This window comes from Apodemus sylvaticus, chromosome 5, assembly GCF_947179515.1.
Source record: "Apodemus sylvaticus chromosome 5, mApoSyl1.1, whole genome shotgun sequence".
NCBI lineage: Eukaryota > Metazoa > Chordata > Mammalia > Rodentia > Muridae > Apodemus > Apodemus sylvaticus.
This window is the reverse complement of record NC_067476.1, coordinates 141567068-141579391: the sequence shown is the minus strand read 5'-3', so window position 1 is coordinate 141579391 and position 12324 is coordinate 141567068. Positions and strand designations below refer to the sequence as shown.

General features: G+C 46.0%; 1 protein-coding gene across 4 annotated transcripts in view; it reads left to right on the top strand.

Annotated features, from left to right (window-relative positions):
- The window catches only part of Cpne1 (copine 1), a 40775-nt gene that overhangs the window by 24095 nt on the left and 4356 nt on the right, over positions 1-12324 (top strand). For 3 of the 4 annotated variants that reach the window (XM_052184071.1, XM_052184072.1, XM_052184073.1), the window contains 12 exons: positions 8913-9038; positions 9135-9314; positions 9407-9481; positions 9559-9630; positions 9732-9812; positions 9963-10052; positions 10153-10239; positions 10353-10439; positions 10554-10613; positions 10699-10832; positions 10930-10984; positions 12089-12140. In XM_052184071.1, the coding sequence (XP_052040031.1) occupies positions 8913-9038; positions 9135-9314; positions 9407-9481; positions 9559-9630; positions 9732-9812; positions 9963-10052; positions 10153-10239; positions 10353-10439; positions 10554-10613; positions 10699-10832; positions 10930-10984; positions 12089-12140 (1099 nt within the window). Of the gene's footprint in view, positions 1-8912; positions 9039-9118; positions 9315-9406; positions 9482-9558; positions 9631-9731; positions 9813-9962; positions 10053-10152; positions 10240-10352; positions 10440-10553; positions 10614-10698; positions 10833-10929; positions 10985-12088; positions 12141-12324 lie in introns of those variants that run through there. The other variant, XM_052184074.1, reaches the window with a different exon arrangement.

The following is a 12324-nucleotide window of genomic DNA, read 5'->3' as shown; positions in this document are numbered from 1 at the left end:
AGTTCCCCAACTAAAGTAAACATGGAGTAACAAGCATCCACCAACGTGTGGTAGTGATCAGATGTGGGCAAATGAAGTTCGATAAAGGATGTGCCTAGGTGGGGAGCAACTCCATATCTAGTTCTCTCTGGACTAAGTTTTCTACTATGAAGGTTCAGAGAGGGTGAAATGTGTTTGGCTTTGGCGAGATCTTTGGAGATCCTGGAATTGAATTAGTGGTTTTCTGAGTTTTCTGACCATCTCCACAAATTGGGAATCTGATGTATTTCCCATTTATGTTCTTGTGTGCACACTTAAGGCTTTGCAGTGTTGCCAGATTCTGTGTGACTGATGGGCTTAGAAGTATATGGGTCTAAATAAATTTCATTATTTGCAATTTTAATTTATGAGCATTCCTTTTATTAGATTTGAGTCATGTATGAATAAAGAATGCCACTATAGTAAGAACCTGGACTCAGTCATGCTGTAGCAGTACCTTTAATAACAGCTCTTGAGAGACTGAGGCAAGGGGTGGGGTGTAGAGTAATAGACCAGCCTGCTTTATAGACTGTCTCAGCAGGATTATTTGGGTCAGTTTTTGACTATGAGAAATGTCTTTGGAGCTGCTGATTTAAATTTGGAGAATTCTAAAGTTGGGTAGATGAAGGGGTAAGAAAAACAACTGCCTTCCCCATGTCCTGTGCGGAAGTGAGAAGGGAAGAAAAGTGCTACTGCTTGGGCTGCTCCAGTGACGGGGGAGGGGCTGGCTATTCAGGGGGTGGCCGGGCTTCAATTGGGAGCCTCTGGAGAATTTCCTGATTGGCCTCCAAGACTCCTTCCAGCATCTGTGAGCTGCTCCATTTTGCCAAGGTAGGCAACACCAGGTGTGAGCATGTATGAGTTGTCGAAGGGATGATGCTTCTACATGGAGACTGACCTATTTGTGGGCCCTGCCACTTCTGTACCATGACTTTGGATAGATGAAGGAAGGTAGGGATTGCAGGGTTGCCTGAGTGAGCTCTTGAGTATGAAAAGGCTCATGATTCATGAGCTTGAAGGACCAGTAAGTGGATTTTTAGGCCATCTGGCTCTGAGCTAGATGCAACTGAACCCAGAGGTGGGGGGGGGGGGGAACTGTCCTTGGATTTATGAAGAGCAGTTAGTACCTGCTAGTGCTGGAAAAAGAACATAAAAAAATGAAGAGCACTCTTTTACTGAAAAGAGTCCCTATCAACAGTGCTATGCTGGAAACCTTTTCCAGGGAAAACCAGGGGAGGGCAGCATTTAATCTTAAATATACCAAGGCCACATGCTCACATAATCCTTTAGATTCATTTAAGTCTGGTTCAGTACAGTGATGCCAGCTTAACTGAAGTTTTTATTGTATATAGCTCTGTGGTGTGTGTATAGCTCTGTGATGTATAGCTAGGGATGTGTTGGAGTTTGTGACCTACAATAAAGCATTTGGGAGGTAGAAAGATAAGGACCAGCATTGGCGTTTGTGAAAGTTGGAGGGCATTGCATGTTCTATGAGACCCTGCTACAGAATTTCTTAATAGGCTAGGTGGAGGAGAAACACAAAAAGATGCAATTATCCATTGTAGATTAAATGCAGTGCCTCCAAAGAAGTTGAGTGCTGCTGTGGGAGAGCTTGTATAAGACTTGAAGAGATAGTGATGGCTAACATGCTGATAATTCCAGCACAGGTCCTAGGTACCTACAAGCCCTGCACATACTATCTACGTGAGTTTTCAGAGCTAACCATGTCCCCCTGAAAGCCAAGGAATCTGAGACAATTATTTTGCTCATATTTTATAGGCAGGACACCATCTGGTACATCTTGTGGCTGGGAAGAAGTAGGAGCAGTATTTGGTGTCCATTAACTATTGGGAAATCCATCCTTTTGTCTTCTTCAGATAAATAGTGAATATAAAACATTTTCAGGAGAGAAGAGAGTTTTTTATAACTCAGAAAGTTCTAGGCCAGGAATGAAGGCGCATGCCATTAATCCCAGCCAATGGAGGACAGGCAGGTGACTGTGAGTTTTAGGCCAGTCTGTTCCATATAGCAAGTTGCAGGCCCACCAGTGCCACATGGTGAGATGTTTCAAAAAACAAAATACTAAGGAGGACTTAGTCCAGATATATTGGTGTTCTCACATGAATTTCACTTAACCATATGGTCACATCCAAATCCTGCCTCCGCCTGCGACCACAGAATGTGGGTTAGATAATCACTCAATCCATTTTATGTATGATATTGCAAACTATAAAAGTGAGATGGGATTTTTCACTTGGTTTAAGACATTTCCATTATGTAAATTCATGGTTGAATCAAGCCTTCAATTCTGCCTCAGCTGGGACTGGAGACCTGCACCGCCAGCCATACCCAGCTGTGAGTCTCTGCTTTAAGAGTGTGTGTGTATGTATGTGTATATATATATATATATATATTATTCTGACATGGTGTGGGGCTTAGAAAGCTCTGAGGTTGGCTGTGGGAGGAAGGGCAGAAAACAAGGAAAATGGAGGGGAATGAGCCTCCCACACCCATGTGATCATGAACAAGACAGAAAAAGTTAGAATTCAACCTAGATATTTTCATCTGGAACTGTACCAGTCCCAAATGGAAAGGGGTTAATAGAATATGCCAGAAAGCGCACCTTTCTCATGATGAGTTTAGCATTAGGTCAGGTCATTTCTTGAGTTACTTCTGAAGGTCCTTGGCTCATTCTGTAATTGAATGAGCAGGAATTCTTCTGTACATAAAGACCTCTTAAATGAGAAAGTTTAGTTTTTCTTACTGAATCACCTTACTGTGATACTCAAGGAAGTTGAAATGAAAGCCTCATGTTCCTAGCACCATAGGAACAGACTTTAGCTGTTGACAGTGCATGGTGGGCACAGGAAGACAGTGAATTTGAGGTCAGCCTAAGCCATCTGAAGAGATGCCTCAAAACAAGTGGCATGTAGCTGATTAGAATAATAAAAGGACGAACAGAAGTGCATCAGGAGTTTTAATCATGGATTTCCAAGCAGGGATAAGCTTAGAAGTTGATTTTAAGAAAGACTTGAAAAATTAATAGTTCTACAGATTACAGGTAATTTAAAGAAAACAATCCAAAAAGTAGAATTAGCTATAGGTAGGTATAATCCCAGCACCTGAGATGAAGACGAATTGGTTCTTCAGGACAGCAAGGTCTCCATGAGTCACATCAGTCAGAGCCTAACAAGGTGACTTAGAACTTTACTCTGAATCTGAGTTTGATACTTTGCATCACAGAAAAGGAAAACTACAGGTTTGTTTCTGTATCCTTGAGTCAGGGTCTTGTGGCTCAAGCTGGCTGTGAGCTTCTATAGCTTCTCTCCAAATGCTGGGATTGTAGACATGATTCCTAGTGGCCAGTGAAACTGCAAATAAAAAAAGGAGTCTATGAGAAGAAAAACAAATAGGAACCTTTTTGCACAGGAACCTGTAACATTTAGGCTAGAAGCCACGCCAACTCCGTCCTATCACTGACAGTTGAGCCCTGTATGCTACTTTGCACACAGTGGGCCCACAGTAGTATGGTTGGAAGATGCCCTTAGACTGAGGCAAAGTTCTACCATGGTAAGGATCTGGTCATCCTTCCCTAGAGCTCTGTACTTAGTCAATACCAACTTCTCCCTGGGGGAGAGGACACCAGAGATTAGTTTTTGCCAATTCTAAAACTGATAAATTGAATCAGTATTTTTATCCTTGATATTTATTTGGATTTCAGGTATTAATCTTTTTTGTTGCTAATTGATTTTCTATAAAAAAATAACTGTCGGGCGGTGGTGGTGTATGCCTTTAATCCTAGCACTTGGGAGGCAGAGGCAGACAGATTTCTGAGTTCAAGGCTGGCCTGGTCTACAGAGTGATTTCCAGGACAGCTAGAGCTACACAGAGAAACCCTGTCTCAGGAAAAACAAAGCAAAACAAAACTGTCCATTCTGTTGATGGACTCTAGGAGTTCTTTGGGCTGTAGTGACTAAAGGTGCTGTGAGCATTCTGTACAAAGCTTAGTGGATATAATATTTTCATTTAGATTAAAGTATGCCAGGGAGTTACACGTGGCTCTGTGTGAATTTGGCTTCCTCACAACTTGGCGAGGCTGTTTTTCAAGGTACACAGTTTGACTAGTCCTTAGAACTCTTGCCAAAATTTGGCCTTGCCGGTCTTCTATTTAGTTTTCTTTTGCCTTTCTCTGGTCACTTACACCTTGGATCTTTTTTGTTAGCTTATCTCTTCACTCATGTTTTATGGAGTGTCTTTGACTCTTTTGCCTCTTTATTTAAATTGGTTCTCATTGATAGGGAATTACAGGAGTCTACATTGAAATTTTATGGTTTGATTTTTGTTTTCATTAATTTTTGGTGTTGAGGGTTGAACCCAGAGCTGTGTGGAACTAGGCAAATACTACATTTTAGCCCTTGGGATAAATATTGGTCAGTACAATTATTAAAGAAGCAAGATAGGGAAGGTTTATTGGTATGCATTCATTCAAATGAAAAGGGCCTGACACTATTCATTCAAATAGTTCATCAAATAGCTATGAGCCCCAGCTTCTCACACTGAGTGCTGGGCATTTAGAGAATACTTACTGGTAGTTCTAAGGAACCCACATTTAAATGGAGCAGACAAACTAGACAGGATTCCTGTTCTTTTTTTTTTTTTTCAAAGATTTATTATTATATGTAAGTACACTGTAGCTGTCTCCAGACACTCCAGAAAAGAACATTAGATCTCATTACAGATGGTTGTGAGCCACCATGTAGATGCTGGGATTTGAACTCAGGACCTTCAGAACAGTCAGTGCTCTTAACTGCTGAGCCATCTCTCCAGCCCAGAATTCCTGTTCTTAACATAGCTTGCTATCCATGGGAGATGACATGGTACAAACACCCTGAGCTGGGGAATGGACTTGGTACTGTGGATGTGAATCAGAAAAAAACAGCCCAGTGGGAACACACTTGAGTGGCTGGGTGACTATTTACATATGGTTTAGACTTTGTAGACAATTGTAAGAGCTATGTGAATTTTTAATTTTTTTTTAAAAATGATTTATTATATGTACACCATTCTGCCTACAGGCCAAAAGAGGGCACCAGATCCCATTATTAGATGGTTATGAGCCACCATGTAGTTGCTGGGAATTGAACTCAGGACCTCTGTAAGAGCAGACTGTGCCCTTAACCTCTGAGCCATCTCTCCAGGCTGGATTTTTAAAATTATATCTAGTGTTGGGAACATTGAGGGGAGGTGGAGTCCATGTGACAATCAGATAATTTGCAGGTCTCTCATCCCACTGTGTGGGCTCCAGGGATCGAGCCCCAGTGGCATCGCACGGAACCTCACCCACTAAGCCATCTTGCCTGCCACAGAACTCTGGTGGGATTTTGTTTATTTGGGTGTGTGTGTTGGGTGTGTGTGTGTGTGTTAACTTTTGTGTACTTACGTAGGTTTGTGTATGGATTTGTACATGTGGTTACAGTGCCTGTGGATACCAGAAAAGGGCATTGGATTCTTTGTAGCTGGAGCACTGACGTGGGTGCTGGAAGCTGAACTCTGGTTCCTGCCACTTCTTCAGCTCTCGAACTTGGGATTTTATATTGAATATACTGTGAAGCTATCCCAGGGTTTTAAACAGAAATGACATGCTCTGCTCTTCATTTAGCTAGTTAACACAGAAATTGTTATATAGTTACAACAGACCGACAAAGGAAACCACTCCAGTTATCCAAAGATAAGGAAATCCTGCCAGGCAAGAATTCATAAGAGGAATCATGTCAGACCAGAGCTGTGGATGACAAGATAATCACTAGCTAGGATGTGGGTTCTAACATTCTGCCCATCCCAACTGAAGGAGCTAAGGAAGCTGGCAGGCTAGGAAAGGTCTTACAATTTGAGCTAGCGAATACAGGTTAATCACGACATTCCACTATTCAATGCTGCAGAAATTCTCCCTAGGGGAGATCAAAGTAGCTTGCTATAGAGTTTGGTATTAAATGTAAGGGTAATTGGGCAGTTATAAATAATTTTAGATTAGAAACTGGACATTGGCTAGGTAAGGCAGTACTTAGACTAAGAAACCCAAAAGGGCCAGAAATGTTACATCTTGATTGTTCTTGAACTGAGTAGTCAGTAATTAAATGTGTGGATTAGCACTGAGTAGGAAGCTAAGAAGACCCTGCAAATGTATAATGTTGAAAACAATGCAGAAGTGTACAGATTGTAACAGCCCAGGCATGGTGCTGCATAGCTGTAATTCCAGCACTTAGTAGGGGAAAGACAGAGGTCAGAGGATCCAGAATCTAAGGTCAGATGTCATCCTCATCTGCAAAGTGATGATGGAAAGTCTCAAAACATAAAAAGGGGATAGTAGAGAACAAATTGTTGATTTTCTCTAATTTCTCCAACACCCCTAGAAACAATATTGACATGCTTCTGTTCCCTGAACATATTTGTGTGTGTGTGAGTGTTGAGATCTGTTGCATATATACTTACCTAAGTAACACGTTTAAAACTGGGTTACAGTCTGGCTGACTTATAATCTAGAGCTTTCAGGTAGTGAGGCCACGTGCACGGCTCTGCCTGTTGAGCTGCCGCTGAGTATTCCTTCGTGTGTTTGCTAGGGAGCCCAGCCCCGCCCTGCTGATGGACCTCCACGTTACCTTGGGCTTTTTTGGGTCTCTCTGTCGTTAAAGCATAGTGAAAAGAGTGGCAAACGCCGCCCCAAAGAACATGAGGTGGGACAGACATGGAATCTGCTTACAACGGGGCAAAAGCTGTCTCTGCTGAAGCTCTAAGGGACCAGCCATGCGGAAGGTTGGAAGTCTGCATGCCTCTTGTAGACTCACCCTGCATCTGCCAGTCATAGTTTACTTGGGTTGTTGACTGCCTCCAGACCGTGATCTCCCATGCCCAGATGGAATTGGATCCTGGGGAAGCAGGAGGCTTCCTGGGTGGGAATGAGCACGTACATGTCTGGTTTAGTTTGGCTACAGACTCTAGGATGAAGAGTAGTGAGGTTTTCCTTAATCATTAGTGCAGGGGCTCAAGTGCTGAGGGTGACTCTAGAAATATTGTGGGCACTGATCTGGGTGGGAGACTGGACTGAGGGTGAGGGTCAGTGGCAGATGGCTGTCTGGCATGCACAAGGCTCTAGGTTCAATTCACACTCCATAAAACTAGGGAACCGTAGGGACAAAGCAAGGTGGTGTAGGCTGGGAGGAGGAGGAGGGGTTGACCGAGGGCTGGGAGGCATCCCAGGAACTGCTAGAAGCTGGATGCTGAGGCAAGGACAGCGCGGAGTCTCTGTGTACACTTGATGTGGGTGGGTCATGTTGCCTGCCTATCATTCTGGACTGTAGGAGGAACTACATTGTAGTCACTCTGGTGACTCTCCTAAGGTGGTGATGTTTCTGACAGAGGAACCAGGTGAATTGGAGAGGTTTGTTGCTGCTTGAATTTGGAGACAGAAGGCCAGTCTGTCTGAGAGTTTGGGCTAGAGGTAGCCTTTCGGATTTTATGTAACATGCGTATCTGGGTGCTTGGGATAGAACGTGCACAGATACATTCTCCACTCATGGAGTTTTCATCCTAGTGCTAGAGACTGTAACCAGCATATATGTAGTAAGTTAGAGACTGGTGTGAGAGCCACTGTCCAGTCTGTGATGTGTTAGTGGTACCAGGGTTGGAAATTTGGAGTGGCAGGCAAGACTTAGCCAATGTAACAGACGTGATGATGAATGAACTTTACGAGAAAGGAGACAGTCCTGGGGGTGGTAAAAACAAGAGTACCCGGTGCTGTAGGTCTTTAGAAGAGTAATCTGGTGGGCTCGAGGAATGGTGAAGGCTAGCTTGAGTGTGCCGGGGAATTGACGGGAGATGGAGTTAGCAGGACCTGGGAATTCAGGTCATACATCAGACCACTGTGCAGCTTGTGTGGTTTCTACAAGTGACGGCCAGTAGTGTGAGGTTCATCAGGGAGGCTCTGTTGTTTTATTTTTTAATTAATGTATATATGTCTGTGGACTAAAGGCATGAGCAGGAGGCATCAGATCTCCTGGAACTAGAGTTGTAGACTTGTAAGCCACCCAGCATAGGTGCTGGGAATTGTACTCGGGTCCTCTGCAAGAGCAAAACATTCTCTTAACTGCTGGGCTATCTCTCAAGCTAGAATTACAGGTGTGAGCCACAGTACATTTTCTGGTTTTTGTTTGTTTGTTTTTGTTTTTTGAGACAAGATCTCACTTTGTAGCCATGGGTAGCGTGCAGTTCTATATGTTACCTAGGGTGGCCATGCGTTTACACCAGTCCTGCTTCTGCTTCCTGTGTGCTGTGATTTCAGGCTGGGCTGCCATGCGTGTCATGGATATTTTCACCAGGATTAATTTGGTTGCAATATTAATAGTTTGGTGGGGTGGAGGTCGCAGGCGGATGTAAGGATGACACAAGTTAAGAGACCAGCTGGAGAGGCTGTTGCTGTTTCCAGGCAACATCAATTGTGGCTGGGGCTGGGTCGTGACGTGGAGATGGTGAGAAGTGCACTCGAGCGGCAGAGTGGAGATGAGAAGAATCAGTGGGTGGGGGGAGCCCAGCGTGCAAGGTTTAGGCCCCAGAGTTTGGAGAGCATCATTAGTGGCTGTTGGGGAGCAGTGAGTGATCAGAGTGAGATCAGTTACTCTGCAGTGGCTAAGGCTAGAGCCCCAGGTATTGCTGAGGTTAAGGCCACTTTCAGAGTTAGGATTAATTTTGAGCCAGAGTTTGGTGTCCCAACTGCAACCTGTGCTGTTGAGCTTATTTGGAATTTGGGGGTGTGAAGTTTGCGGCGTTCCCAGGCTGGGGACTATAGTCAGTGAAAGATGACAGAGAGGCCCTGGTGCTTGACCCAGCTCTTTTTCCCACAGATGGCCCGCTGTGTGACCTTGGTTCAGCTGTCCATTTCCTGTGACCATCTCATTGACAAGGACATCGGCTCCAAGTCTGACCCACTCTGCGTCCTTTTACAGGATGTGGGAGGGGCCTGGGCTGAGGTGAGATGAACCTTAAATGTTAAGGTCATCAAGGGGGGTGGTGTTGTGTTTGGGGTGGAAGGTTTGTCATTGACTCCTAGTGACCTGTCGCCACAGCTTTGCCGGACTGAACGTGTTCGTAATTGTTCAAGCCCTGCATTCTCCAAGACACTGCAGATAGAATACCACTTTGAGACGGTCCAGAAGCTCCGCTTTGGGATCTATGACATAGACAACACGACCCCAGAGCTGGGGGATGATGACTTCCTAGGAGCAGCTGAGTGCTCTCTCGGTCAGGTAAGTAGCAGCTGGGGTTAATCAGGTGACCCCTAAAGGCCCCACCCTGTCTGAGAAAGATGCTGACCATGATCCTGCCTCGCTTTCCCCAGATTGTATCCAGCCAGACGCTGACTCTACCCTTGATGTTGAGGCCTGGGAAACCTGCAGGGCGGGGTACCATTACAGTAAGAAAGAAACCCTGGGCAGGGAAGCCATCTGTGGAGTAGATAATTCCCGAGGTGATACATTCTTTTCTACCTAGGTTTCAGCTCAGGAGCTAAAGGACAGTCGTGTAGTAACCATGGAGGTAGAAGCTAGAAACCTGGATAAGAAGGTGTGTCTGGAAGGAGACCCTGAGGATTCAAGGATTCCAGCGGACTGCTGCCCTGGCTGTCTTCCTTAGTCTTATAACTCGGGTCTCTTTGGCTTCTGCAGGACTTCCTAGGAAAATCTGATCCATTCTTGGAGTTCTTCCGGCAGGGTGATGGGAAGTGGCAGCTTGCATATAGAACTGAGGTGACTCCTGGTGTTGCTTGGCTTGGTAGAGGAGAGAGGCTATGGGGCTTGTGATTAGCAAGTTTGGGAAGTGAGAGAAAAAGACTGTTGGTGGGCGGAGACAGGGGGAGCTCTTCACAGGCCAGGCCAGAGCTCTCCTCTCCACCCCAGGTAGTCAAGAACAACCTGAACCCTACCTGGAAGCGCTTCTCAGTCTCTCTTCAGCATTTCTGCGGCGGGGACCTCAGCACACCCATCCAGGTGAGTTAACTGTGGACGGATCTAGGGAAGGAAGGGGTCCTGGGAAGAGACTCCTTGCCTGCCATGCCTCTCCTTTATACATACACACGCCCTCTCTCAGGTACGCTGCTCAGACTACGACAGTGACGGGTCACATGACCTCATTGGTACCTTCCACACTACCTTGGCCCAACTGCAAGCAGCCCCGGTAGGTGTTGACTGCCTATGGTGCTTCAGCGGCTGCCAGAGGGAAGTCCGGAGAGCGTGGCTTAGGTCCTCGCTAATGCTGTGGCGGCTTTCTTTAATTTTTCGCCCCACTAGGCTGAGTTTGAATGTGTCCACCCTGAGAAGCAGCAGAGAAAGAAAAGCTACAGAAACTCTGGAACCATCCGTGTCAAGGCTTGCCGGGTAAGCTGGGGACCCATGTGACCCAGGCTCTGCGCTCTGGGCTCCGAGCTCTAGGCTCTGAGATGCTAGCCCTGTTAACCCTGGTTAGCCTGGTTAGCCTGGTTTCATCTGCAGGTGGAGACAGAGTATTCCTTCCTGGACTATGTGATGGGAGGCTGCCAGATCAACTTTACTGTAAGTTGAATGGGAGAGCCTTCCTGGGGCCGGTGAAGAGGCCTCAGGCTAGACAGCCTCAGCTCCAAGCTTGCTCTCTTCCCAGGTGGGTGTGGACTTCACTGGCTCCAATGGCGACCCATCCTCACCTGACTCCCTGCATTATCTGAGCCCTACTGGAGTCAACGAATATCTGACAGCACTGTGGAGTGTGGGCAGCGTGGTTCAAGACTATGACTCGTGAGTCCCAGGCCCAGGCCTCTCCACTCCCTAATGCAGCTCAGCTTCTAGACTCCATCCTCCCGCTGCCTCTTTTACAGTTCCTTGTCCCCCACAGAGACAAGCTGTTTCCAGCATTTGGATTTGGAGCCCAGGTGCCCCCTGATTGGCAGGTAAGCTCTCTTCTTCCCTCCCCCTATTCTCTTTTTGGTGTCAGGATCCTAAGTCCAGAGTCTGGTAAATGTATTTATCACTTGGCACCCAGCTTCAAGGAGAGATACAGGGATCTATTCTTACAAGTGTATATACTGCAAGCTCAGGGCTAACAGCTCCTGTTGGAATCCTGGCGTATATCAGAATGCCCATGGTTTGATTTTGTATCTTTTGGGCTTGAACCCAGAGCCCTAAAAATGCTAAACATGCACTCTGCTCAGCTACACCTGGACCCTGAGAGTGCCCTTTGTCTTGGCCTGTAAAGGGCTTGGGGGTGTTTCTACACAGATGTCTCAGTAGTGGAATTAGCAGTTGCCTCTTTTCTAAATAACCAAATTACCATTACCCACATAGGGCGGTTAGCTACCTATAACTCCTGCTCTAATGGGAACCAAATGCGTTCTTCTGATGTCTTTGGGTGTGCACACAAAAGGCATCAACATAAATAAAAATTAAAGCCTTAGCCAGGCATGGTGATGCACACTGTTAATCCCCGCACTCGGAAGGCAGAGCCAGGCCAATATCTATGAGTTTGAGGCCAGCCTGGTCTACATAGTAAGTTCTAGGACACCCAGAGCTACATAATGAGACCCTGTCTCAAAACAACAAAGCAGACAGACAGACAGACCCAAACTCTTTGGTGAGTTCAGGCGTGTCTTTATCCCAGCACTTGGGAAGCAGCAGCAAGGGGATCTCTCTGAGTTCAAGGCCAGCCTGGCCTGCAGAGACCATGTTTGAGGAGTTGTGGGGGCAGAAAGTGTGTGTTGGGGGCGAGGGGGCTGGGAATGTGGGAAGGATCTCATTTTTTTCCTTTTTTGGTTTTGTTTGTTTGTTTGGCTGGCCTTGGTATACAGTGATCCTAATGCCCCTCTGTGCTGGCATTAAAAATGTGCCCTTCTGCCCAGCCGTGATCAGCTCACTGTATAGCTCAGGCTGGGTTTAAACTGCAGCCGTCCAGTCCTGGTCCCGGTGTGCTAGTGTGAGAGGGTCACACCCCAGCTTGTGTGCTAGTGTGAGAGGGTCACACCCCAGCTTGGCTCACTCCACTCTCATCCTGCCCTCAGGTCTCACATGAGTTTGCCTTGAACTTCAATCCCAGTAATCCGTATTGTGCAGGTAAATCCTTACTCTCCAGGGTGGAACACTTCCACACCTGAGGAATGAGCGTTTGTGGGTACAGACCACTGGGAGGGGGATCCAGCCCCTTTGTACAGAGAAATGGAGGTTAGAGCCCAATGAAGATGAATTCATTTTATTGCTGAAAGTCTTGGGGCAAGTTGCTTACCTCTGTGTGCTTTGG